Source organism: Amia ocellicauda, chromosome 4, assembly GCF_036373705.1.
Source record: "Amia ocellicauda isolate fAmiCal2 chromosome 4, fAmiCal2.hap1, whole genome shotgun sequence".
Classification (NCBI taxonomy): domain Eukaryota; kingdom Metazoa; phylum Chordata; class Actinopteri; order Amiiformes; family Amiidae; genus Amia; species Amia ocellicauda.
In genome coordinates this window covers 39,733,624-39,761,041 of record NC_089853.1, presented here as the reverse complement: position 1 = coordinate 39,761,041, position 27,418 = coordinate 39,733,624, and the positions used below count along the sequence as shown (strand labels likewise).

General features: G+C 50.3%; 1 protein-coding gene across 1 annotated transcript in view; it reads right to left on the bottom strand.

Moving 5' to 3' along the window:
* ppp1r16b (protein phosphatase 1, regulatory subunit 16B) overlaps positions 1–26,115 on the bottom strand; it is a 40,060-nt gene extending 13,945 nt beyond the window's left edge. The window contains exons 1-3 of the mRNA XM_066702152.1: positions 25,969–26,115; positions 13,316–13,758; positions 1,144–1,214 (exon numbers count right to left, since the gene is read on the bottom strand). Coding sequence (XP_066558249.1) covers positions 1,144–1,214; positions 13,316–13,580 — 336 coding nt within the window. The 5' untranslated portion in view covers positions 13,581–13,758; positions 25,969–26,115. The remainder of the gene's footprint in view (positions 1–1,143; positions 1,215–13,315; positions 13,759–25,968) is intronic.
* Between the last annotated feature and the right edge of the window lie 1,303 nt (positions 26,116–27,418).

The following is a 27,418-nucleotide window of genomic DNA, read 5'->3' as shown; positions in this document are numbered from 1 at the left end:
TATATATATAGATGTATATATAAATATTAGAAAAAAATCATGGAATCTGAAAAGCTGCTATCTTTCTCGATGGATCTGAGCTCACACTGCAGAGAGTCAGGCATGTGTTTTTTAACCGCAGGAAAGGGAAAGGCACAAACAACGCCACGAGACTGTCACTCCCCCCTCTCAGAGCGTCGGCAGCCTGACATCTCATCAGGCGCTGACAGCGACACACTCAGGTACAAGAGCATTTGATTGCACCCAGGCAATGATCACAGGCATGGGCTGAGAGAGCAAGAGAGAGAGAGACTCTGCATGAAAGAGAGAGAGACAGAGAGAGAGCTCTGCGTGAAAGAGAGAGAGATCGCGCGCTACAGCAAAGCAAGGTTTACATTATTCATGCAGTGTGTGTCAATCCAAAAGCAATCAAGCTACATTTTCATGAAACATTAACTTTTTCTCCATCAAATAGACTGGCGGCGCGGCAGTGCTGCTCTGCGGAATAAAAGAGCCGTCTGTAACGCGAAAGCCGGGGAAAATGGAGCGAGTGATTCATGTCTCGCGCAGTAATGAGATCGCTGAGCAGCACAATGTCTTGTTTGTTGCTGCTGTTGTTGTTTTTAATGGCAATGATTTGCACTTTTCACCACATGGAGAAAACATCAAAACAAACAGGAAAAAACAAACGCACAGTAGCAATAGAGACGAGGTTCGGATCTATTGGTACATATATATTGTTATATATGAATTAATAGTGGCCAATCCAACCTTTCCATTCCACTGCTACAGTGTTCATGTGTGCTCATGCATGTTCCTACATGTTCAGGTGTGTTCATGCATATTCACGGGTATTCAGCAGTGTTCATACACGTTCAGAGAAACAGCCCCTTTCAAGTCCTCTGGGAGGGAGTGGTGTAAGGACTGTCAGGGTCAGACACTAAACAGAAATCCCCAGGTATACATATATACATATACACACACAGGTCACCCTCCCCAGCCCAGGAGCTTAACACAGCAGTCTCTGCAAACAGAAACAATGTGGTGGGTTTCATGCCCAACAGACACCGCAGCGCAGGACAGGTGGGTCAGGGAATCCAGGTAACCAACACGCACAGACGCTTACAGACATGGAGGGACACGGGGGGACACGGAGACCCTTACCTGGTGCAGCGCAGTCAGGCCATCTTCATTGCAGAGGTCCGGGCTCACGTTGTTCTTCAGCAGGTACCGCACTAGAGGAGAAGCAGACAGGTGGAGTGAGACACAGTGGATTTGCACTCTTAACCAGCCCCATGCTATTACCATTCATGTACCCGTGTTTTGATACACCCCTCCCCCATTGCCAGGAAACTTTTTTGAGGATAAATTCAATGTTAAGAGCATGCATAAACAACATATCTCTGAGAGAGAGGAAGATGAGAGCCGTCAGGATGCAAGACTGACCCTCTGTCACCTCCAGTGGGTGTTAGTGGTGTTCAGACTCAAGCATGTCATTGTGCCGTATCATGAAGGCTCCTCATTCTCATCGGGCCGCCCACTGGCCATCTCCAGAATGTGCCGCACGCCCACCACCACTCCGCATTTACACAAGGGCCTCAGTCTGCCTCACTGCTGCACTCTACGCAGGGCAACCCTCTGGGCCCAGGGCAGGGCTCACTAACCAAAGCGGCATTCGGGCAGCATTCGGTGCTGGGCAGGTTCAGGTTCAGTCCGAACCCAAAAGATGGTACTTCCCCAGAGTCAGGCAATGTCTGCTGCCTGTTTAGTCTTAGTCCAGATCTTAGTAGTGTGCCTGAGCAGGGACACGGCAGGACAGGGAAGAACAGAGCAGAGAACAATGGGACAGAACGCCACCGCACCAAACGGAATGCAATGGCATGGTGGAGCACGGAACAAACCAGCATAAAGTAAGGAAATGCACGTGAGCTGCCCGCCTTGTCCTCAGGGCTCACACTGGCCACCCCAGTCACTGTGCCCTACGGCAGCACCACAGCATGGGGCTAGAGACCACACAGGGGAGCCCACGCATCCTCTCTAGCTGATTGTCCCGTCTCTGCACTATCAACACAGATGACAAGCCACCCAGGACAGAACCTTGGACCCTGCATGACCTCTGATCCAACCTGGAAGCAATCCTGGGATTCCAGAGGTGAAGTGAGCCGAGGATGGGATTGCAATAAAACAAAAACAAAGAAAGACCATCAGAACAGCAGCGTCGTGACCGGCCGCACAATCCACAAATCCTCAGTTTCATCAGACTAGAGAAATACAGCCAATTATAAACCACTGATGCTAAACTAGGGCAGCTCTGTCATGTGACCGGGGGGAGCTGGGTGAGGGACAGATTTGAGATGATAATTATTGTTGCTTTATAATCTGTCAGGCATCTGCCATACACACAACCCCCCCCCCCGGGCCTGGCCTGCCCCAGCCCAGGCTCGTCTCTCGATGGCATTTGTCTTCTTCAGCACACCGGTAATTAACTTTGCCCTACGTTATGCCTTATGCCTTTCTTGACTGGTGAATGTTTTTATAGGATTTAATCACTGGGGCTAATCCTAACACCCTCCCCCACTGCCCCCACCAGATGCTCCCTGCTTGGGGTCTCAATAGCTGCATTTGACCCTGATCACACCAACATAACACTCCTCACTAGGGTTGTGAGTGGTGGGCCAGGCGAGGCCCAGCTGGACCATTTGAGGGCACCAGTCAAATAGTTTGTGGTACCACACACAGGCAGCGAGGACTAAAAATTTGATCACAGATTCTCAGGCTTTAAGAGTTCGAAGCCTGCGATACAAGCTCTGGACTGGAATCACCGAAACGAGGTAAATGTTTCAAGGGACGCAGGCTGGTGTACCCTTGTGGTCTCTTTCAGAAGGAACTCTTCACCCGAACTGCAGCAGGAAGTGGGGCAGCGCGCTCTGGCCAGGTTTTGGCACCATAGCTCGAACCTATTGAGATCGCGTCACAGCCGGGAAACAAACAAAAGGAACCAAGCACAGGACACAGCCCATGGGTCACACAACACGGTCGTGCCCCAGATATGAAATATTGCCCGTGCAGTGAAGCGCAACACTCACAATGATCTCTGGGCACAGCACAACGCCTCGAGTCCACTGGCTGTGCTGGGCTCTCATCGATCTCCATAGACACACACACGCTGCCTGGACACACTGCACTTCCCAGGCACTCGCAGTGCACATGGACCCCTGGCTCCCCAACACCAGGACTACACACACACACACACACACACACACACACACATACACACATACACACATACACACATACACACATACACACATACACACATACACACATACACACACACACACACACACACACACACACACACACACACACACACACACACACACACACAGCTTCTTCCTTAGTTTCAACCCAGCCCTGCCATTCAGTTTCCTGCTAGAGGCAATAATGGGGAGTCTCAATTCCTGCTCAGCCTGCACAGTCAGGACCGCTTTGCCTCGCAACAGCAAATACAAACCCTCACAACACAGGAGAGATCGGAGAAACACAGTCCCTGGAGTCACACAACTCGACCCGGCTCGGCTCAGTAGGCACACGCTCCGGTGGACCAGATTCACCACACCCCCCCCATTGGGAGGGTAGCACCAGTGACCGAGATGAGGGCCATGCATGCTGCCCAGACTGGGGACCCCCCCCCACCCTCCCGGGGCTAGATTCGTGCAGCCCAGGTGAAGATGTTCTGCCCTATTCTGCCTGCTTGCTTGCTTGCCTGCCTGCCCGCCCCCCCACCCACTGCCAGAGATCTTCTTATCATTGTTAAACATCAACATCTCCCTGAGCCGCTCTGTGATCGAGAGTCATTACCAGCAGTTTATCTGATGTTCAACCCAACAGCCTGTTTATCGTTTACAGCATCACAAAAAAATTAAAAATAAAATACTTCCTGGCACCTCCTGCTTGACTTGAGAAGTAAATACAGGATAAATAAAAGAGAGAGAGAGATAGAAAGAAAGATGTTTCTCAGCAGATAACTTTGACATCAGTGAGGTGGGGGAGAGCAAGTGAGCAAGAGAGAGAGAGGGGACGAGCGAGCGGGGAACTGCAATGTCGCTTATCTCTCGGTTCGTCAGGACGGACAGGCAGGGCCGAGACAGCAGCGGAACCTCGAGCTTATCTGGGAGCAGCTCTCTGATAACGCTTGAGTCACTTCTTCCCCCTCCCTGGCACACCGAGAGCACAATAACAGCCCGGCGCAGTGAATCTGCACGGTCATTAATGAATTCTCCCCCCACACGCTTCACATCCTGTGCATGGAATCAAGGACTGTGTGCTACTGAACTCTGTGATGCATAGACATTCGCCTGAGAAATAATTCAGCTGGTGATCAGAGGCACCACTGTCAGCCACCGTATATACACTCACCTAAAGGATTATTAGGAACACCACACTAATACTGTGTTTGACCCCCTTTCGCCTTCAGAACTGCCTTAATTCTACGTGGCATTGATTCAACAAGTTGCTGAAAGCATTCTTAAGAAATGTTGGCCCATATTGATAGGATAGCATCTTGCAGTTGATGGAGATTTGTGGGATGCACATCCAGGGCACGAAGCTCCCGTTCCACCACATCCCAAAGATGCTCTATTGGGTTGAGATCTGGTGACTGTGGGGGCCAGTTTAGTACAGTGAACTCATTGTCATGTTCAAGAAACCAATTTGAAATGATTTGACCTTTGTGACATGGTGCATTATCCTGCTGGAAGTAGCCATCAGAGGATGGGTACATGGTGGTCATAAAGGGATGGACATGGTCAGAAACAATGCTCAGGTAGGCCGTGGCATTTAAACGATGCCCAATCGGCACTAAGGGGCCTAAAGTGTGCCAAGAAAACATCCTCCACACCATTACACCACCACCACCAGCCTGCACAGTGGTAACAAGGCATGATGGATCCATGTTCTCATTCTGTTTACGCCAAATTCTGACTCTACCATCTGAATGTCTCAACAGAAATCGAGACTCATCAGACCAGGCAACATTTTTCCAGTCTTCAACTGTCCAATTTTGGTGAGCTTGTGCAAATTGTAGCCTCTTTTTCCTATTTGTAGTGGAGATGAGTGGTACCCGGTGGGGTCTTCTGCTGTTGTAGCCCATCCGCCTCAAGGTTGTACGTGTTGTGGCTTCACAAATGCTTTGCTGGATACCTCGGTTGTAACGAGTGGTTATTTCAGTCAAAGTTGCTCTTCTATCAGCTTGAATCAGTCGGCCCATTCTCCTCTGACCTCTAGCATCAACAAGGCATTTTCGCCCACAGGACTGCCGCATACTGGATGTTTTTCCCTTTTCACACCATTCTTTGTAAACCCTAGAAATGGTTGTGCGTGAAAATCCCAGTAACTGAGCAGATTGTGAAATACTCAGACCGGCCCGTCTGGCACCAACAACCATGCCACGCTCAAAATTGCTTAAATCACCTTTCTTTCCCATTCAGACATTCAGTTTGGAGTTCAGGAGATTGTCTTGACCAGGACCACACCCCTAAATGCATTGAAGCAACTGCCATGTGATTGGTTGATTAGATAATTGCATTAATGAGAAATTGAACAGGTGTTCCTAATAATCCTTTAGGTGAGTGTATTTATACATAGTTATATGAATATAGTCTTTCCAGTCACTTGAGATCAAGTCTGTCCACTAAATCACTTCAATGTCAGTTTCCTGTGCTCTCTCTTCTCTCCCTTCTGGCTTCTCCTGTCGGTCATTACTCTGCCATGGCTGCCCGCGCCGTGGGCTGTGACAGAAAAGAGGGATTCACCGGGCCGTGCTGTAGCTCCCAGGTGCCCCAGAGAGGTGGGAACGCCGGTGCCCACCCCCTCGGCAATCGTATATCGAACAAACACAGATCAAAACAAACCACGCCTCTGCAAGCTTGGTGACACAGATGGCACTGTGCGCATCCACTCAGCCCCCTAAACTCCCCCCTCACACACACACCAGCAACACTCTCTGCACTCTGCTTAAATAAAGACATACATTAATGTAAAAGCCGCTCTTCTCCCTGTGGCAGAGATAAGGGAGGATTTGCAAAATAGGGCCATTACCACCCCACCCCCACCCACCACCACACTTTTCATATCCACCAGAAAAGTGTGTTTTCTTATTTTTATTCTTTCTCCTTCTTCTTTAAGCCCCCTAGGAAGCCAGCCAGAACTGATGCATCTTCTCCTCCGTCCTGCTCTCGCAATGCAGGACCGCTTTCTCTCCACACTGTCTGTGGAGAACTGGGCCAGTCCGCCTGCGGGCCGCAGCTGCCAGTGGCTTGGTCACACTGACTTTGCTTTTAGTAGCGGTAAAGGAAGCAGGTCAGTCTTATAATTAGCTTTAGAAGATGGCATTTATAATTACAACCCCCCCTCCAGAGGAGACAAGTTTGAGATGGCTTAAACGGTCACTTTGTCGGTTTGCAACAGTGTCCCCTATCCCTATCCCGCAAAAACCCAGCACTGCACTGCAGCTACCTGTCCTTAAATCTCACAATGGTCTCCCACTCATGTCTCTCTAAACTGCAGCGGCATTTTCTTAGAAAGAGAACAGAGAAAGCCCCACACCCATTGCTTGTTGACTGAAGTGCTCTGAGCAGTGTGGAGGGAAGTCTTTCATACACGGATCAGGGTATGGATCTGGATATGGACCTGTTGCAGCAGAGAAGGGCTGACAACTGTATTGGGCTCGCAAAAGCTTTTTTATTTGTATTTCCTAATAAAGGACGTTTTTCATTCAACAGAATTCTTGGACTAGTTTCGGTATGAGGAGGATAATCTTGTTCTGGGGAGGTGGGGAGCGCTAGAATGAGGAGCTCAAAGAAGGAGAACAAAAATAAATAGCGTACATAAATAAATACAATAATAATATTGGCTGTGGCAAGTGCAGGGCACTCTGGGAGAGGGACGCTGCAGGTACATCCCCTCCCAGTCGAGGCAGCTGCTGGGTGGGCCAAGTTGCAGTCTGGCCAGCACTGTGCATAAACCCTGGGGGTCACTTTGTGGAGGTCTGCGAGTACCATTCAGAGACGACCAGACAGGGGGTCAGGCAGGACAGAGGGGACTCCTGGGACACCCGCGCTAACTGCTGAGGCCCTCAGCCCCAGATTACAGAGAGAAGCCTGATTAAGCTTCATGGCTAATCCCTGGCCTGCTAGGCTGCTGGCGAAAGCTACAGGAGTCTGTGGGGACGCTGAAAGCTTCTGGGGCCGAGGGCCTGCCACGCGGCACTGCCACTGCCCGGCTCACCTGCACTCGCTCACGAACACGGAGACACACAGACACTACAGGTCCTCTCACCAAAATACCAGGCCAATTCCTGTGCTATTTAATAACTGCTTAAGAGGTGGTGACAGCCATCCTCCTCTCTGCAGCATGAGGGCCTCTGTGAAAGGTCACACGGAGGACACGTCATTAATCCCCACTGCCCCGGTTGGACCCTGTGCCTGGCCTGCAGCCCGCCTGCTCACAGGAGTGTTGGACAGATGCTAGGACACGTCTCTCCAGGAATACCTGGACCCGGGCCTGCGTCCTCCCTGCCACACTGTGACACACGATCAGCTACACTGACCGCCTGCTCATTCTCAGCCTTGCCCTCTGCCCCAGGCTCAGAAACTCTCTCCCAGGAGCTACGCGTCTGACTTGTCCATGATGCAAACACACCTCAGCCCTGACTGAACCCCACTGCCACTCACTTCCTGGGGCAAAATAAATGAAGCGTACCTGTTAATGTACATGCTGGCCTGTTAGGAGAAACTAGAAGACCAGGGACCTGGGACTGGGGACAAAACTAGGCTGAAGATTTAAGAATCAAGAACAGGATTATCATGGGTTCAGAACCAGTGCGGAAATGACAGATCCTGAGCTCCGCAGCTCCTGGCACCTAACACTCCCCATAGAGGAAAAAACAGGGCTGACACTAGAAGTCCTTACAAGCTGCTATTCTTCTCTTGGTCAGCAGGGGTCAGGAGGGTATATAACTGGCCACAGGTTATAACGGACACGATTGGGACTGAAGGGTCAATCACAAAACTGCGTCAAAACCCTGGAAGGCAGAGCAGCGCCTCCGAGGTGTTTACAGACATCGCACCAGACCACGACACACTGAGCAGCATCAGGTGGCGCCTGCATGAATTATGCTCAATTACACTAACACAGCTTCAGGCACGTGTGATTTAGGATCACACTGCAACCATGACTTTTTTGCCTTCCCCTCGGCAAATAGTACACTCTGATTGGGCAATTGAACACGTTGTTAGGAGCTGACCATGTGCTCATGATGCAGCTTTATGGTGTTGACACTAGATATCATTTAGGAAGACAGGCTGTGGAGTCAATGGTTTGCTAAAGATTAGACACTTATTTCTACATGAGAAAACACACTTTCACACTCACTCACACAACAAGATTACAAAAACTACAAAAAAATAGAATTTGGTAGTACAAACACAAACAAACCAACAAACAGAAAAAAGACTAACAAGAACCCTTGTTGATGACTTCTGATCATGTGAGTACCGAGCGCGGCCTCATCAACTATTTATATTTCAGATATAGGAGGATGTTTTGATGTTTCTTTGGAAAACAAGTCCTGTTTCTCTGTAATTTAGCCCAGTGCTGTGCTGTAGGAGTGAAGCGATACAGTGAGGAACCTTCTCCCACATCTCCCCTGTTTTATGAAACATCCATAAAATACTGCATATAAGCTCAAACAAAACATCAAACACACATGTACATACACAATCCCCCCCCAACCCAGAGAATAAAAAGTAAAATGGGGGGAATCTAGTCTGTGTATTCGGGGTAATTATTTACAGAAATGTCGAATTATTTTTGGGAGGGATGATCACTGTGTTGTTAGACAAAAAAAAACCACCCCACCCCAAACATCACCCCCCCTCACCGTGCTGCTCCATGGGGGGAGGCCTGACAGCCCCTGATTAAGCTAAATGGGTTGCCTCAGGCAAGCTCCCCTCCGGTTTCCATGGCAACGCACGTTTATGGCGGAATTAGGGCATCCTCTGCTGAAAGAGGCCGGAGACGACGGCAGAGACAAGGGGGGGGGCTGGCGTCACTGTGTGCAAGTGTGTGGTGTGTTTGTGCGTGTGTGAGTGCTTGTGTGTGTGTGTTTGTGTGTGAGAGAGAGAGAGTGTGTGTATTGCATGTGTGTGAGTGCATGCCTGAGTGTTAGTGTGTGTGTGTGTGTGTGTTTGTGTGTGAGAGAGAGAGAGTGTGAGTCAGTGTGTTTGGGTGGGGGTGTGTTGGCCCTGGCAAAGGTCGCACATACCAGAACACGAACAGACCAAACAGAGAATTAACCCAGTTAGGCTTCCTGCCCTTTTCTCTCCCCCCCCAACCCCCCACACACCACTCCTGCTGCAGCCAGGAGAAAAGGAGGCTGAACACCACACTGAGCTTCCCCTCAATCAGCAATCCTCAACTGGGTGGGTACTGGGTGGGTATTCCTGTGGGCATATATTCTGCTGGCAGGCTTTTCCCCTCCTAAACCTCAAAACCAGCTCCCTGACTCAGCTTGGGTCCCCTCTGGGCAAACGGGCTGGCTGGGAGGGGGGGGTTTGGGGGACTGGCAACGTCCTGGGGAGAGCGGCCGGCCGGGAGGGGAGAGCCACACTTTTCTCCACCGGGGGTGGGGAGGGGGAGTGGGAGTGGGCAGGTAACGGTACCATCTCTACGCCGGCACTCCAGCGTGCTGCTCTGCCGAGAGGAGTGTTCATCTGAAGGAGCAGATTTCAGAGCCTTCTGCTCACCTCAAACACGACATGAACTCCAGCACCCAGTCCTGCTGCTCACTGGGAGTCTGAACCCTTATGGGGCAATATTTGTATATATCGATCACTGCAGATGTCAACATCTTTTTCTTTAGTTTGTCTTATTTATTCAGTTATTTTATTTATTTCATCACTTAGCTTAAAGTTTATAGTGGTCATAAATTAGCATTGGCCATTAGCAGAACCGCACAGAGAAAGACCCGCTCACTAAATAAATAATCACCTCAGCTTCAGATTCTGGCATGCAGTGAAGTCAGAGGTGGGAGCACTCACAAATCAGAGTCGAAGAGAAGCCATTTAGCTTTCTTCTCTTCTTTTCTTTTTTATGCAACAAGAAGCTTTGAAGCCCCATGTCAGTATCAATCTTTAACGCGTCTTGGGACGGAAAGACCGGCGTCTAGCATTCAATAGACAGCGAAGCTCACCCGACCGCCCAAAGGTCAGGGAGAGATTATTTATGAATTTGTTTATTTTGAAGAAATTGGTTAATATTAAAAAGCCAGGGGTGTGCCTTTGGCAGTCAAAGCAGTTAATATTAGCGCTCCAGCTGAGGGGAAGAGAGAGAGAGAGAGAGAGAGAGAGAGGGACGTCATGGGGGTGGGGTGGGTGGTCTTTGTGTCATGATGTTTCATTTTGAAAGAGTTGCACTATAAGGAGGAAAGCCAGAGAGATGCGTTAAATGAAGGTTTGTGCATTTCAACTAGTGAACTGGGCTTCCAGAGATTAGAACAACAAAACTTAGTGGGTTTATGAAGAACATAGCACTACACACATTTGCCCTCATTACAGAAGCAGATTACAGAATGTGACCGATGCTTTCAATGCTTCGCAATTATTCACAACTTATCACGTGCACTCCTATCCCTCTCAGGAAGTGGTGCATTGTGGGTTGCGGTGGTGTGTGCTCAAAGTGGCTGTCCACTTGCCGGCGCCTCCATCACGGTTTGGCCTGGAGAGAGGCTGTCTCCATAGCGACCGGCGAGTGAGGTCAGGCTGAGGCAGACGGTCTTAGGCTAGTGGCCATCTTGACAGCGGTCGCTATGAACGAACTAGTGAGTGGAAGAAGCAAACAAGAGCGAAGACGTAGGCATATGACTGGTGAGTAATGCAGAACCCTGCTCCTGGAGGGTTAGAAACGCTCCTCTCGTCAGCCACTGTCACAACCCTGGAGTCCTCAGCTCGGCTGCTCTCAGACACAACGCGACACATCGGCCCTGACAGCCCAGCAGGGCCTGCACTCTGACTACACGGATTTCTACAACACGGCTTTCTCTTTTCCACTGCTTTTATCACAGCAAGCAAAGAACAGGATGAAAGAAACAAAAGGCAATTTTACCCCCCTCCCCCCTTCCCATTACATCTTTCAAGTACAAAATATAAAAATAATTTAAGAAAAAAGACTACGGTGTCCCTTTAATATTTTATAGCTACTTAAAAAAACGGCAGAGATCTTTCTTTGGTTTTGCTTTTCTTGGATGGCCCATTCTGACACCACTTACTACAGAGGGTTGGGTCATGTGACTGGATACTCTATTCTTACTGGGCAGGCTGGCTTCTGCCACAAACTAGAGGGAATGCGACTGGTTTCCTGTGTTAATGTGGCCGAGGTTTCTCTCCATCTTCACAGCACTGGGAGAACTTTAACACGTCTTTAAGCACTGGGCTCCTTGAAAATCTCCATGCCTGAAGTAAGAGCCCAAAAGGCATGTCCATTGGGACCTTTTGTCTATCAAAGGTAAGCAAGCAAAATTTTATTAAAATAAATCCACTTTAGGGAACTTTAAGTTAACTTTCCTGAACTCAGCCAGGCACAACAGCACTTTCTCGGCCTGATTTATTCATAGATTTTAAGATATCCTCATTTGCCCTTGATGTACGAGAGTGCGGATCCTGGCTCTAAGCCGGCCTGTCGTCTCTGTGCCTTGAGAACCGGCAGCCGCTCGGCTCGGGAGCCACCGGCCAGGTTTGGCGGGGGCATTAAGGGATAAGCGGACGGGCGGGGAGCTGGGTAATTGGCCGTGCAGCTTCCAGAGTAATTGCAGCGAGAGAATGTCATCCGCCACCCCCCCCCACCCTCACCACAAGGAGATTTGGCCAAGGAAGGCAATTTCAGAGGAATGAAATTTGATTTTTTTTCTAGAGAGGAGAGAGGGGAGGGAGGGGAGAAGAGAGATGAGAGAGAGGGAAGGAGAGGAGAAGAAGAGAGGAGGACAGAGCCCATGTCTGCTACACTCTGCTGTTCCCCAGTTTCAATACAGTAACTTTCAACAAAACAAATGCCAGTCGGCCTTCACCCATACCATGGCAACGCCTGCAGCCAACACTGAACTAAAAATCTAACATCAATCCATCAATCAATCAATTAAACAATGAGGTCAAATTTAGGACAGTATTTACCAAGACGCACAGCACATCCCGGCATGTGACTGGAGACCTGAGAGGCACAGACTAAGCCCATCCCCCCACCCCCCATCACTGCCACTCCTGACACTCAGCTGCTGGACTCACAGAGGCAATTTGAGCCCCTATTACCAAGCGGGCTCAGGAAAAGCGGAGACGGAGATGGCTTCCCTGCAAAAACTATTTCACAGTCATTACTGTAATCTAAGCCAAGTGCGTGCATGCGGGCGTGCGTGTGTGTGTGTGTGTGCGTGTGCGTGTGTGTGCGTGTGTGTGTGCGCGTGTGTGTGTGTGCGCGTGCGTGCGTGTCAGGGCAGTAGGGGTTAATTCACAGGCTTTGTGACCTGTAAGCATGCTACTCCCAAGGCTGAGGCTCCAGTCACCCCCTCACTCCCCATTTGCTCAGCAGAGCCAGTTGTTCAGGGGCTGTGCAGTCTGCTGTGAGATGCAGCTCTCTGAGAGGTGTGTCAAGACACACTCTGCTAAAATGCACAAGGACAGTAGAGCGGGCAGGTGTCTCAGCCTCCACTGCTGGTCCTGAGTGTGTGTGTGAGATTGTGTCTTGTGCGTGAGTTTGAGTGTGAGTGTCTGTGAGATTGTGTTCACGGTGTCCAGTCCTTCCACCAATACCTAGAGCTCTGGCAATCCAACCTATTTTAAAAACACATTTATCACTGCCAAAAAAAAAAAACACTTTCCTCACAAACACGGGCTGTGCGTTTGTCTCCTGGATCTGCCCTGCCTGTGCAATCCTGCATTGTCAGCACATGCTGGCTTCATACGGCTACAGGGTACGGGTTATACATCTGATTAATGATTAAATCCCTGCTGTCACAAAAAAACACAACCTGCGTTTCACAGCATCAGCATCTTCTCTTACCCCCCAACCCCGAGCTCTTTATGGGGTCACACAGAGCACAGAGTAACAGAGGGCAGAACCAGCCAGCCTGCCAGACACCACTGTGAGACACACAGCGTCACGCCTTGTACCAGCACGGTCACCGGGTTCGTGCAGCCCCACCAGCACCCTGTCATGCGCGTGCCTGTGTCTCTGTGTGAGTGTCTGCGAGTGTCAGGGGTCACCTGGCCGTGCACTCGGTTGGTCTTACCCTCGTCGGGGTCGTTGCGCGCCGACGCCTCCAGCAGGGCCACGCTGGCGGTGAAGGAGACATGCCTCTTGGCGGCAGCAGGGAGGGCGGAGGCGGGGGGGCGGCGCTTGTCAGCCTTACGCTTCTTGCTCTGCATCTCCTTCTCGTACAGGGCCCAGCGCTTCAGCTGCTGTGTGCGCCTCTTCTGCGCTGCCCGCAGCCGCTCCAGGCTGGGCACCTTCTCCAGCTGCTGCAGCTCACTCAGCAGGTCCGAGTGGTTCGCCATGGCAAAGGGGGCCAGGGCAGGTGGAGGAAGGCAGGGCCTGGGGAGGGGGTAATGGGGTTGGGGGGTAGGGGGTGGCCACAGTCCCAGGTCTAGTGAGGGCTCGTCCTCTCCGCGCGGGGGCAAATCCCGCCTCCCATCATTTTTGCAGCAGCGGCGGCTTGGCACTGAAGGTCACACCCTGGTGGAGAGAGAGGAGGACTGCAGTGAGAGGCGCCGTCAACAAACAACAACAAAAAACTAAATTACACCACCATATCTGGTCTCTTTACAGGAGTCCCCACATCCCAGTAAAGGACACAGCCCTGCATTACAGAACTCAAATTAAAAAATAAAATGCATTCTCGAAAACAGCATTTATTTAAACCGTAAATCCGAATGGCACCTCAGGTAAACATCCAGACAACCAGGCAGATGTCTTGGATGGAATTTCTCCAGGCGACAGTGCAGAGACTGGGGAGGGTTTATAGGGGCCTGGACATCCTCAAGCACTACAGAGATTATTACATCAATAACAGATTTAATTAAGGCATTAAGTCTTAGAGGGGGACGGAAGCCAGAAGACCGGCTCCATCTCTGGCAGCAGTGGGGGGGCATCAAGGCTGTGGTAAAAAAATAAATACACAATGTACAGAGACCAGCAGGCCTGTGTTCCACCCCCCCTTTGCCACACACAGCAGTTTATGAAATCGTCCTTCACAGACATGGCTGTCAGTCTGCGAGAGAGGAAATGGACTCTGACGCACGCCTTTCAAATCCACCCCCCACCTCCCTTATGAATTTGAAGAACACACCGCACCGTAATCTGATGGACGAGGTTTCTCTCAAGGCACCGTTCCCTGGAAGAGGATTACGGTCTCGCAATATCAGGTTTCCGTTCTGGTTGTTCTGCACAAATTGTGACTGACTGTTTGAAGTTCGAGGGCTTAGTGGGGAGGGGAGAGGGGGGGTGGGGGATGTAAATTTAGATGTTCCTGCAGACAGACCGTCATCGTGACAAACGGGACAGGAAGAGAGGCAGAGAATGACAGAAGAGTGAGAGAGAGAGAGAGATGGAGAAACAGGCAGAGAGAAATGATCAGACAAGCAGACAGGAACCGCGATGACGAGTAAAGTTTCAGTCAGCTCAGCAGTGGGTTATTCACCTGTCTCATATCCTGTTTCTGTGCACAGCACTCTCAGAAACTAGACCAACCACTTCCTGTGCTCTCCGTCTGATGAATCGCACTCTAGTCTGCACACCTCACCGCCCCGCAGCCCCCCTGCCAACCCTATCCCTCCTATCTGTGGCTCGTCTAAGGTCACGCTGGGCTGCTGGACATCTGCTAGGGAGGTGTCTGCAGCTGACGTCCCCCCAGCAGGTGAGCATGATGACGATGCATGATGAGGCAACAGCTGTGAGAAAAGCTGACATCCTGACAGGGCAAATGTGCTCGACTTGTCACCTAAAACTACCCAAAAACGCCATCCTCTTCCCGATACTCCTCTACGTAGGAATGATCTTCCCCCCAGACAAGGGTATCGCAAAACTAGTGACCCGAATTATATTTCGGTTTGTCTGGGGGAGCAAAATGGAGAGGCTGAAAAGAGTGCAGATGGTGAAGGGTACCCTGGATGGAGGCAGGGGGGTCCCGGACGTTGTGCGGCTGATAAAGGCGCAGGGGCTGGCCTATGTGGTTAAGAACATCCAGGCTGCTGGCAAGAAAGTGAGTTTCATGAACCGCTTTTATTTTGCCAGCAGCCTGAGACCATTCGGCCTCTGCGCCATGGACAACACCAGGCCGCACTCGTGGGATCCCCCGCCGTTCTACAGGGCGCTCCGAGCCTTTGCGCTCGAAGTAGGCCTCCATAAAGTCGTGCTGGCCTCCTGGGATTATAAGACCATCTGTAGTCAGATGAGATCTGCCCAGGAGACCAGCCGGATAGAAGATTTCCCTCCCGAAACCTGCCGGTTTATCTGGGCTAACGCTACGCACGTTTGCCTCACGAACACGCAGAAAGATGTCTCCTGGATGGCTGTGAGTCGGTGTCTCCCCACCCGAGTGTTCATGCACAGAAGGGGCATAGCTCCTTATGACACCTGCCCCTATAAGGGTTGCTTGGGGAAGGAGACGGAGGCTCACATCTTTAGTGAGTGCCCCTCCGCCCACAGGGTCTGGCTCCTGTTTTCTCCGTTCCTCCACAGGTTCGCCGTTCCTGCGCGGGCGACCGCCCAGCAGATCCTATACGGTCCAGCCAAGGGAATTTCTACATCTACCTTGAGGTGCTGGTGGCGTGTCGTCTGCGCAGTGAAGCAGGCACTGTGGGAGGGACGGAACATCTGTTTGTTCAATAAGCAGGAGCTGGACCCGATCGTCATCGCGCGGAGGGGCATGGTGTTTGTGAAAGACTACGTCAATCTGGAGGTCCATCAGAGGGGCAAGGAGGAAGCCTTTAAGAACTGGCGCATACAAGATCTGGGGGAGCTCAGGATCCCGTGATGGGACCCACCTCCGGGGACGGTTAGTTCCCCCTGCTGGAGCCCGAGTCCAAGATCTTTTAAAGATCTTTTAAAGATTTTAAGAATGATTGTTTTTAAAAGAAGATTTTAAATAATGAATCTTAATTGTTTTTAAAGATTTAGTTGTTTTTAAATCACAATTGTTTAGGGTTTTTGGTAGAGTTTTGTTATATTTTGTTGTCAGATACATTGACCGTTTTGGGTTTAATTTAAAATGCATTGGACCTTTTTTGTTTGTTTTTTATTTTTTCCTTTTTAATTGTTTTTTTAATTTGTTCAATGCATTTTCAGTTATTTTCAATGTATCTGACTCTTTTGTTGGTGTGCAATTTTTTGCTTTTATCACGTTTTCTTTATTTGATTTGAGCACGTTTATTTTAAAGTTTATTGTTTTAGTTTGGTTAAAAATCACAAGATTTTAAAAATTTTAAGTGATTTTAAGGATTAATATGTCAATGTTTTTAATCACAAGTATTAAAAATTGAATTGTTTTTATTGATGAAAAGAAAATACTTAAACCAATAAACAGTATAAAACTACCCAAAAACCCCGGACAGCATGTGTGCGATGAAAAGGTGTCAGCGCACTGTGCACAGCTGAGGCAGCAGGGTTAATAAATAACTATTGGTTCATGGGAGTTTTCTTGAGATAGAAGTAAAATATTGCCTGTAAAATAACCATGACAGCAACTGCCTCCCTACTAGCCAAACCACTAACTAGAAAGAGAAAGAGAGAGAGAGAGGAAGCCAGAAGCCATTTGACTTCCTGCCTCCTGTGCAAGACAGCCAGGGTGTGAGCAGGGCGACCAGAGCGAGGGCCTGGAGCCGGCCGCCTTCAACGCTGATCAGTGCCTACAGCCAATCCCAGCTCGATCAGATGAGAGCAGTAACGAGAAGTAGGAGGCAGGGCGAGGGGGGGTTGGAAGAGAGAGAGATTTAAACAGAGCAAGAGTTAATGGGTCAGACAGGACAGCTCCTGTGTACACTGTGCAATAAACAGAGAGAGAGAGAGAGAGAGAGAGAGAGACAGGGAGGGAGGGGGAGAAAATTGTTTTTTCTTTCAGGCTCCGCAATAAATGTGAAGAGTTATCGGCCTCTCTCTATTCCTGTCCATGCAGACGGTGAATTGGATTAGTGGGACCTGCAGGAGAGTCCCGGGAGTGTGTTGATGTAATCAGTGTCAGAGAGTAATTACATTGCCGGGTGTACACTGAGCGGAGTCGCTGTGACTGACACCAGACAGCCTGCAGACACAATGGATGGGCCTGCGCCGTTCTGACTAGAGGCTTTAATAAACACGCCCACGCCCACCTCACATAGCACTGTGCAGTCAGACAAGGGGAAGAGGATGCGCACGACTCTCTGAACTGCAGGGTACCTGCTGAGATATGCAGCTACAGCAGGTGCGTGTGTGTGTGCATGCATTACTAAGCATAATCATACTTATAACAACAGTAACGATAACACACAGCAGTGCGAGGAACATGGCTGTCGAGAGGTCGTGGAGGCTGAGAGTCCTGGACCAGAGTAGGCAAAGTGCAGGCTGGGATGAGCCCACAGAAGAGCCACTGCCCAGAGAAAGCAGCCTGACACCATCACACACACACACACACACATACACACACACACTGACAGAGGGAGATGAAAGGCGAGAGAGACCAAGAGAGAAACACAGGTGACAGCAGGACCTCCTTACCGAGGACAAACTCGTGATGTGGGAAATCACTTCCGCTTCATAATGAGTCACCCTGAACAAGGTCCATTACTCGGATGAGAAAAGCAGCTGTCACGAGAGATTTCATATCTATATTTCTGAATATATTTATGTGTCCTGGAGTTTTTGTGCATTCATTGGTCCTGCTCTCCAAAGGCCTGAATACAGTAGCACCTCTAGCTAAACAAAACAATAAATACATAAATAAATAAAATTAACTTCTATGCAGCTTCCAGTCGCTTCAAATCCTGTCAGATCTCCAGGTCTCCAGTGCCTGGCCAGCCCCAGCGGCTGAGAGGCACACAGGGGACAGACTCAGGGGAGCCTGGCAGGGCTGGCTGGAGCTGTGCTGGGTTGGCATTCACAGCAGGTCCTCACAAAACAATGTCACCACCAACATGCCATCAGCACAAGAACCCCCTCTGCACCGCCTGGCTTTCTGCAGCTCTGTGCACGTCTCTCCTGCTCGCGCCACAAGCCACAGTTTATCATTCTGCAAGTGTTGCAACTGAGTTCAAACACGATCCCCCACACAAGGCTTTTGGGAAGCAGCTCACTGAATTTCCAAGAAGAAAGTCGGACCACAGTGTCTCTGGGGAGACAGCAGCCGTCCCCCCTCCCCGCCAGGGCAAGGTATTCACTGCTAACAGGTCGGCTTCCTGCTTCTGGTGCCGTCACAGGGGGCACTGCGAGTCCCAGTTGGAAGCGCCCACTGCTGCCTCTGCCACAGCTGGAGCCCCGCACTCCGCACGCCGGCCCCGCCCCCTCCCTGCTCCCTGCTCCCTGCTCCCCACATAGTGCCAGCTGCGACACTGGGATTATGGAGACGTGCGCACACACACATAAATATGCACACATCTATATACACACACACACACACACACACACACACACACACACACACACACACACACACATCTATACAGACACACAACACTGTGCAGCATGTGTAACATCAGTGACCCTGGAGATTCCAGGCCCCTCCTGATTAACTTAATTGCCCGTGACAGCAGCACAGCAGCCAGCCTGATGGCTGAGGTCTGCACACTCATCACATACTCCGGGGGTGGGGGGGAGGGTTGGAGGGGCTGTAAGGTGTAGGAGTCCAGTCAGCTAAGGCATCAGGCCATGCCCTAGTGGATTCAGTGGTGTGTACTTGTGTGTGTACTTGTGTGTGTGTCGTACTGTAGGGGGGTGGAGTGATTTTCCTAGAGACGGTTTAATATATCCCCACCTACCTCCTCCCCCTCCACCTCCTGCTGCTCTCTGTGCCAGAACCGTCAACTGCTCTGTGACCTCTGAACCCCCCCATACACACACACACACACACACACACATTACACTTTGGAATTACACCCCCACACACACTTACAGCCTCCTCCCCTTGCCCTGTTGTCTGACAGAAAGCAGAAGTGCCGGCTTGCAAATAAAAATGTAATCAACAATAATACAAAAAACAATCCTCAATTTGTTAACCAGCAGCTTGTGTTTCGGATGCACAGACTCTCCTTCCCTGAAGATTAAGTCTAGGGTGAGGTTTTTCTGTCAGCAAAAAAAATTAACTACTTAATCTTGATTTTGTATTATAAGGATTAACATAAAATCCACTTGGATAGGCAAAAAAGACATTGCAGGGAAGAAGAAACTAAACAAACCCTGTTTCAATGCACTTCACCATGGTAGCATTCCCCAAAACTCATAGATTACAACCTGACCTTCGACACCGAACACCCTTTGACCACACCATGACCCGCGACCACTGACCGCCACGTGACCTTGCTCAGGCCAGGAGCACTCATACATACGAGCACAGAAGGCCACAAGCTGGGAGCTCAATCCCTGCCTCCCGATTTCTAAACGAGAACAGCTGCGGGGCAAAACAGAAACTGAAAATAACCAACCTTTGGGTGGCAGCTCCCTGAGTCCTGGGACAAGCTGTGCCGCCCACAGACCACACTGCCATCACATGAAGACACCACAGAGGCACAAGACTGCCAGTGAGAACGGGAACGAGGGCCAAGGGGATGCAGAGTTGCAGCAAGGCCGAGGAGCACCGCGTCGCCCCATCAGTAAAACAGCAGACGATGGAATCAAGTTTGATTACCGTGGCACACGTGTGTGTCGTCGAAAAGTACCCCTGAACGTGTACATCACAGTAAATAAATGGCACCGGGTCACGGTTACCCCAGACGTGATTACAATCCGAGACAGTGACACCAAATCTCAGGCCAGAGCCCTCTGGGCGGGAGGGGCAGGGCCTGGCAGGGGCGAGACAACTGGGAGAGGGCAGGTGTCCGTCTCTCACAGGCAGGGGCTGCTCTGCTCTGCTCTGGACAGATACCTGGAACCAGCACTGGGCAGCAGTGTGGAGGAGAGGTCGGGGCTGTGGACTCTGAGAGGGGGTTGGGGGTTCAGTCCCAGGTGGGGGACCCTGCTGTTGTACCCTTGAGCAAGGTACTGTACCCAGAATTCTTCAGTAAAAATCCATCTGTATAAATGGGTAACTGTATGTCAAAACATTGTGAAATACTGTAACAAATGTTAAGACGCCCTGGATAAGGGTGTCTCCTAAGAAACATAATATCTAGGGCAGGCTCTCTGCGTGGGTTATGTCTCCTCTGTCAGTGTGTTCAGTTGTGTTTGGATTTGTTTGTTTTATTGTAATTTTGCTGCTGCTGCACTTCTGCAGATTGGGCAAAAACTGGGTTGGATCATTCGTCATAGGTGCTGTGAAAGTGGAGGACAGAGCTGGGGGTGAGCGAGCTGCACTGACTGGGCCTTCAGGGACTGCTGCAGTGCTGGAGAAGGAGGGCGGTAGAGACGGAGAGCTGGCTTTATACTGGACACAGGCCTGTGTGCAGATCCATTAGCTTTGCTTGACCGCAAAGAAAGTGAAGTCAAGTAGAGCAGGAGCGCACACACTGACAGACACTCACAGTGCACAGTAGCTGGCTGGCACCTGGGAGGGAACTTGCCTGCTCTCCTGCTGCATCACTCAGCCAAGGAACTCTGCTGCTTGCTGCGAGGGCGACTCGTCCTCAGCACCCGCGTGTCCCTGGGCAGCGCCTGTCTGCTCACATCCAGTCTGGGCTGCGATGCACAAGGGCACCTGAGGATGGGACTCGGCTCTCGAAGGTTTGGTCACTAGAGTTATGAGCACCATAGCCTCGGCTCTAGGCACTGGGCCTTTGCTGGGCATCTGAGCAGCCACGGCGCAATGGCAGCAGGGGAGGTGGAGATCGCTCTGGCATAATTTGTGATGAAAGGCGCTACATAACCGATCGCTATTCCAAAGCCGGTGGGTGCCTTATCAGACCTCCGCTCTACCCGGCAGACCAGCCCCTCTCCCGGCAATGCAGTACGCTGAGTGGCAGCCCAGCCACAGGGACCGGGGAGCGGTGGAGTGCAGTGGTGGTGCTGGGAAGAGGCCCTGCAGAAGTACATCCTCTCAGAGCGGCTGCAACGCAATCATCAATATTTCAGAAGGGAATCGATTTTAACACCACAGGGTGAGGGCTTGGCAATAGAAACCCAATACATTAACAAAATAAATAAAAACATGAATGAATGAATTAAATACAGCTATGACAACAACAACAAAGAGAAACATGCAAGATACTTAATATATAAATACATGTCTATGGCATTCAATTTTTTTTATTAGTGCATCAGTAGACATCAGTGCCACAGCCAGAGCAGAGTGTTCCTGCTGGGAAGTCATGCACAGAGGGTCTCCTTAATGAGAGCCCAGCCCCCAGCAGGAGGGAAGGGGCCACAGCCTGGAGACTGAACTGGGACTAATGGGGGTTGGGGTCAGGATCATTAAACACCTGAAGCAGTAGACGAGCCAAGGAGGAGGGATGATCTCTTAATAACCCCCCAACCCCGACACTGAGGCCAGGTACACATGTTGAGGACACTGCTGAGCAGGGCTAGTCCTGCTGGGCTGTAAAGCCAGGTTGTGTCCCCCCCCAGACCCTCACCCAACGGTGCACAGCATAGCAGGAGGGTCATCCCCCGTGTTGGAGTGCAGGGCTGGCTTGCACCGTTCGGCTCCCCGCGGCCCAGACTGCGCACTTCACAACAACAATGCAAGGAAGAGTCCGGACAATAGCCTCTGGAACACCGCACCTTCCTGGCATTCTGTCCCACACAGCCACCCCCGAGTGATCTCACTTCCTCTGCACAGTCACTACACACACACCCACTCACTGCCAGACACACACACACATGAATGAAACACACAGTGCAGGAGACAAACATGCAAAAAAACATCAATAAAGCCACACAAAAATATCTGTCTCTTACACTGTGGCACAAGAAAATCACACCAGGCTGAACTGACTCCCCATGACAGTGAGACCGTGACCCTGACTAGCTGCACACGGATCCCACTTTACTCACAAGGTACGTCTACACGTGGCAGAGCCCCTAAGCCTGCTGCTTCACAGTCTCTGGCAACACAAACTCTTGTTCTAATCAGATTATACCGATTTAGCATGATTTCGGGTAAGTGGTAAGTAAACAGGTCTGGGCAGGGCTTATTCCAGGCATTGTAGTCAGGGCAAGGGTCAGCAGCCCAGTGTGGGAGGGAGGGAGGGAGGGAGGCGGACAATGCGGTCAGAGCACCCAACACCTTCCCTGTTTTCTAAGCGGCACCAGACCCGTTCCTGGCACTCTGTGGGCAGCTGGAGCTGCACAGTCATTTCAGACAGGCCCAGTACGCACAAATAGATAACCCGGAGAGAAGGGCGGAAACACACATCTGCAAAGGGCCAGGGTATTTCAGCGAGACTCTTGGTAGCTATATGACCAGTGGCGTAGTGGAGGGCATATGCCGTATGCCCACGTAATTTGAAGGGAACTTTGTGTATGCCCACGTAACCTCACGTATATCCAAGAAGATTTTGCTTATACCCTCCTATAATTCCTATATCAATTTCAGTCATCCGTCCACAATTCCCCGGTCAAACCACCAGCACCACCCACCCTGTTCGACTTCAGTCCTGCATCTCTGCATTTAAAACGCTGCAGCCAGACAGGTTCTCAAACATGTTCATTCAATGGCAAGAGAATGGAGGGACTACCCTGCCAACACAAGCGGGCATCAGTTAACCCCTTGTCAGCTTGTGCACACAGACAGCTGACAGAGTTTTGACACAGCAAGAAGTTATTTGACCCGGCAAGTCAAATACACGTCGTGCTCTGGGCTGCTGCTACTTGGCGGCTCCAGCAGTGCGTCACAAAGCCGGTCCAATTCCACAGGCCTCTCCGCCCCCCCACCCGGCCCTCCCCACAGCCCACAGCCCACAGCCCAGGGTCGCCGCAGGGCTGAGTGGGGAAAAGCTCTCACAGGGACCCAGCACTCATGAAACATTTAAAGGGCAGAGCTCCCAAGAGAGAGAGAGAGAGAGAGAAGACAGGGGAATAGAGAGAGAGAGAGAGGGAGTATGAGAGGGACAGAAAGAGAGAGGAGGAGAGGGAGAGAGAGGAACAGAAATAGGGAAAGAGAGGGGGAGAGAGGGAGAGAGAAAGAGAGGGAGAACAGAGGGGAAGAGAGAGAAAGAGAGAGGGAGGGAGAGGGAGGATGGGAGAGGAACAGAAAGAGAGAGGGGGGAGAGATGTGGAGTGTGAGCAGAAGGACAGGACAGGCAGAGTGCGATAACACAGCTTTTCCATCAACCTACTTCTCTATTATTTATTTATTTACTGTTAAAATAACTGATGCACTCAGATTAGAAAGCAGAAGTGTATTTATAGCCCCTGTTCATCCATTTACAGTGCGGACAGAGATCAGTGCACGGGCTGCCCGACTCCCACCGTGTCTCAGTCTGACCAAGACAGCGAGGGCAGCGTCTCTCCCTGCAGACGCCGTAAGAGGTTCAAGTCCCACTTTCACACATAAGTAACACGCTCAAGCAAAAGTGGGTCGCATGTTGAATGAACAGAATGAAGTCTGGCTGAACAGCCTGGAATATCACAGGGCCTTCAGTATAAAGTCTAACCCCCCACAAAATCACTCTCAGGGCCCCGTTTCTTAACACACCTCTACCGTGCCTTGTTTTCTGCCCATTTTCTTTGTCACTGTACAGAATAATAGCTACCTACCTCCACAATGATGTCACGCAGCTCTGTTGTGACCCGAGGGTGGCTCTCGCTGCTCACACACACACTGCAGCTCCTGCTAAGTGGATCCGGACTACAGTTACCGTTCCTCGGATGGCAGGCGTGGGCTACACAGATTGCTGCAGCCTTGGGGGGGCGTGGTATCGAGCTGGGCAAATTTCTTTAAGATTAACACTTAGCGTGATCTAGTGCCGGGGTGAAAACACGTCTCCACTCTGGAATTTAATTACTGTTTTAGTTATCTTGGTTTCTGACATACAGCTATAAAATCTCAATTTATTGACAACAATGGACAGGAACCAAGCATGAAGGCTGATTAAATGGAGTTCCCTTTTTCATTTTTTTCTAACCTGCCAGGTCCACTGCCCCCCCCCCCCCACCCCGACGATCTCTGTACAGTGGAAACACACAGCTAGAGTAATTTTACACCTGTCGTTATCACCACAGGCCTACTCTTGTTTCCTCTCTCTCTTTCTCTCACACTCACTCCATCATTTAACTACCATGATCGCTCTTGCTTTCTAATCACTGCAATTATCTGCCTGATTACAAGAAGTTTCCCGCTGACGGGGTTTCATCACGCACACTAGCTGTAGAGTCAATGTGAGGGCTCTTCACCGACACGAAGGAAGACGTGAAGAGAAACGTCTCGGTTCGGTTACTGTCCGCCGTCTTCACACTGCCGCCACCTCATCTTGATTAAAAAGGTTTCAATCTCAGCCGCTCAGTTCCAGAAACACATCTGGGGCAGATTTAAGAGAGGACTCAAGTTCTCAGGTACAGACTAGTACAGCTGGTCATATTTAGGCCTAGGCCTTAAGGCGTGGGCCTCCAGAGATTGATTTCCTTCTGTAACAATCTGCCATCCATAGGAGCTTTTGTTTCTCTCTCCTCTGTTTATTTTTGTTGTCTGTTTATGAATCTGTGAAGCTCTGTGGCTCCCCTGCGAAGGGCGCTATATAAAATAAAAATGGACTGATTGATTTATGGGAACTGTTAATGACAACAATTAATACAAGTAATAAAAGCCCCTTTCTGTACACAGATACCTGCTCCAGCCGCCCCCGCGTCTACCCGCTGTGATCTACTTTATACCCCTGCCAGAAACATCATGAAGCTGCATTAGAGAAATACATAAATAAATCAATGAGATAAAACAGTCAAAGGAGCTGGGGGGAAGTCACGTCACGGAACAAACGCGAGTGGGAATAAGGCGATGGCGTGTGCGACTGGTGACAGCAGTGTCACTGCAGGAGAGCACCCGTGGACCGCCACCGCTAATTACAATAATTATCTACCGTTAAGCCGAGAGGGGTCGTTCACTGCAATGCAATTAAAAAAGAAAAAAGAAACAGCACGGTGGCATGCGTTATCGCACAGTAAATGGCACTTCAAAGTTGTAAACCAGAAAGTGTCAGTTTTATCCACGGACAGCTGTTCGAGACCGTCAGAGTCACACAGTGGCCACACAGTAGCCTAGCCTGCACACCGTTAGAAATAGCTGGGCAACAGTTATGGTGGAAACGTTTTAGTTAATGACAGGTTAGAGTTGCACAATTGCAAGACGGGCTAAGGATTCGTCTTTCATTTATTTTCTTTTGTTTCCTAGCCAGAAGGAAAATGTGTGCCGGTCTGTTGATCCCTGACACGGCACACGGGCAGAACCGCAGCTAGCGAGGTGCCTCTCCCTGCACTGGACACGCACGACGCGCAGCCCTTCAATAAGCCACATGTGTTTCATGTTTGTAATCGCTGACACAGTGAAAAGCCTCCCAATTCCTCCGCGCAGTTGTGCCTCGGCGCTGCATCAGCCCGCCCGCCTCGCCCGTGAACCAACACCGGAGCGGCTGCTGTCTCAAACCCACCCCCTCCCCGGCCCGAGCTCAGCGGCGGGACCGGGCGCTGCACTGCCGGGTCCCGGGAGTTGGTGTGAGAACCGCCGGCGAACTATTCTGTCAGCCCCGCTTTGAAAGACGCATTTTGCTTCCCCTCTCAGCCACACCACATTTTCACAGAGAGAGAGGAAAGGGTTGTGCAAGAGCGGACACTTACTGTTGTGAAGGCAGTGCGAATCTCAGCAGTACTAGCAGGGACCCGCCGCCCGCCTGGTGCACAGAGAGCCGCAGCAGCAGCGCCGTCTCACACGCAGACGCCCCCTGAGCCGGGCTCACCGACAGCGGGCGGGGCTGGCGAGGAGGTCGGGGGAGGAGACTGGGAGGGCTGGTGCGGAGAGATGGGACTCCGGGAACGTGATTGCGATCGTGCTGTCCGTATATATATATATATATATATGATCATATAGGTCGATGATCAAACACCTCCTCCCCTCCAGGCAGGGATTCAGAATGACCCAGACACAACTCGTAAATGTTGCCGCTACGGACACATAAATGCAGACATAAAAATATGGAAATAAAGTAATAGCACCAGCCCCCTCAGTGCCGAGATGTGGTTTTCTTGCAGTGGAGATTTATTGGTAATGTAGCGCCTGACACTTTTTGTTGTTTTACTACACACGTGTCATTTAGGCCGAAGTGAAATAAGTGTAACTGGGATAGCGAGAGAGCACTATAAACAGGCACAAATGTGTATATATGTATGTGCTATAACAGGTTATTAAAGTTAGGTATTACTATATTACAGTTACACATCTCAGTAGTCTAAGTGAAATATTACTAATGATAAAGACTGATCTATTTTCTAATGAACAACCCCATCATTTCACTCACATCACTTACACATTCTCTCACTCTCCTACATCCGAAAGGCATTTTTGGTTAATTAAAATGTAAAAGCAATGAAGCAAGAAACACGGGACCCCGAGGCTAGACGCTGCTGCCCCCTGGAGGACACTGACAGTACTGTTCCTCAAATTGTGCTGATAGCAGCGCAGGGTAGTTAGTCGGGCTCAGACTGGGTGCCCTGAATAAAATACGCAGCAGGATATCTCACTCTGCCTCATCATCCACAACCCCCCCCCCCCGCACACACACACACACACACACACACACCTCTGTGTCCCAGCGCAGGGGCCGGCGGCGTTCATGACACTTAACAAACGCCAAGCATAACGTGGAGCAGACACAAACACAGCAGGAGATAATAATCGATGGCGCGCCAGTCCAAAGTATACACTTACCACTTACCTTTCAGCCCAGCGTCGACTCAATTCAATCAGCTAGAACCTCTACAGTATTCCCTAGGGCTGGATGAAGTGCTCCACAAACGGCATGCAGTCGACAAGCAAGTAGCGTTTAATTACGAATACTGATGGCACTAAATACGTATCAGAATAACAGATTCAAATCAAGGGTATGAATAATAGATTAAACTATAGACACACACACACACACAAGTAATTTTATTTTGTATTGTTATTATATTTCTTGATGCAAACTGGTCTGGCCAGAGAGGGTGTGAAAGGGTTAACAACAGCAGCATACAGTTTGTAAAGAGAAAACAAAAGACAACCGAAATGAGAGAGTTAGAGAGGTATGCAATG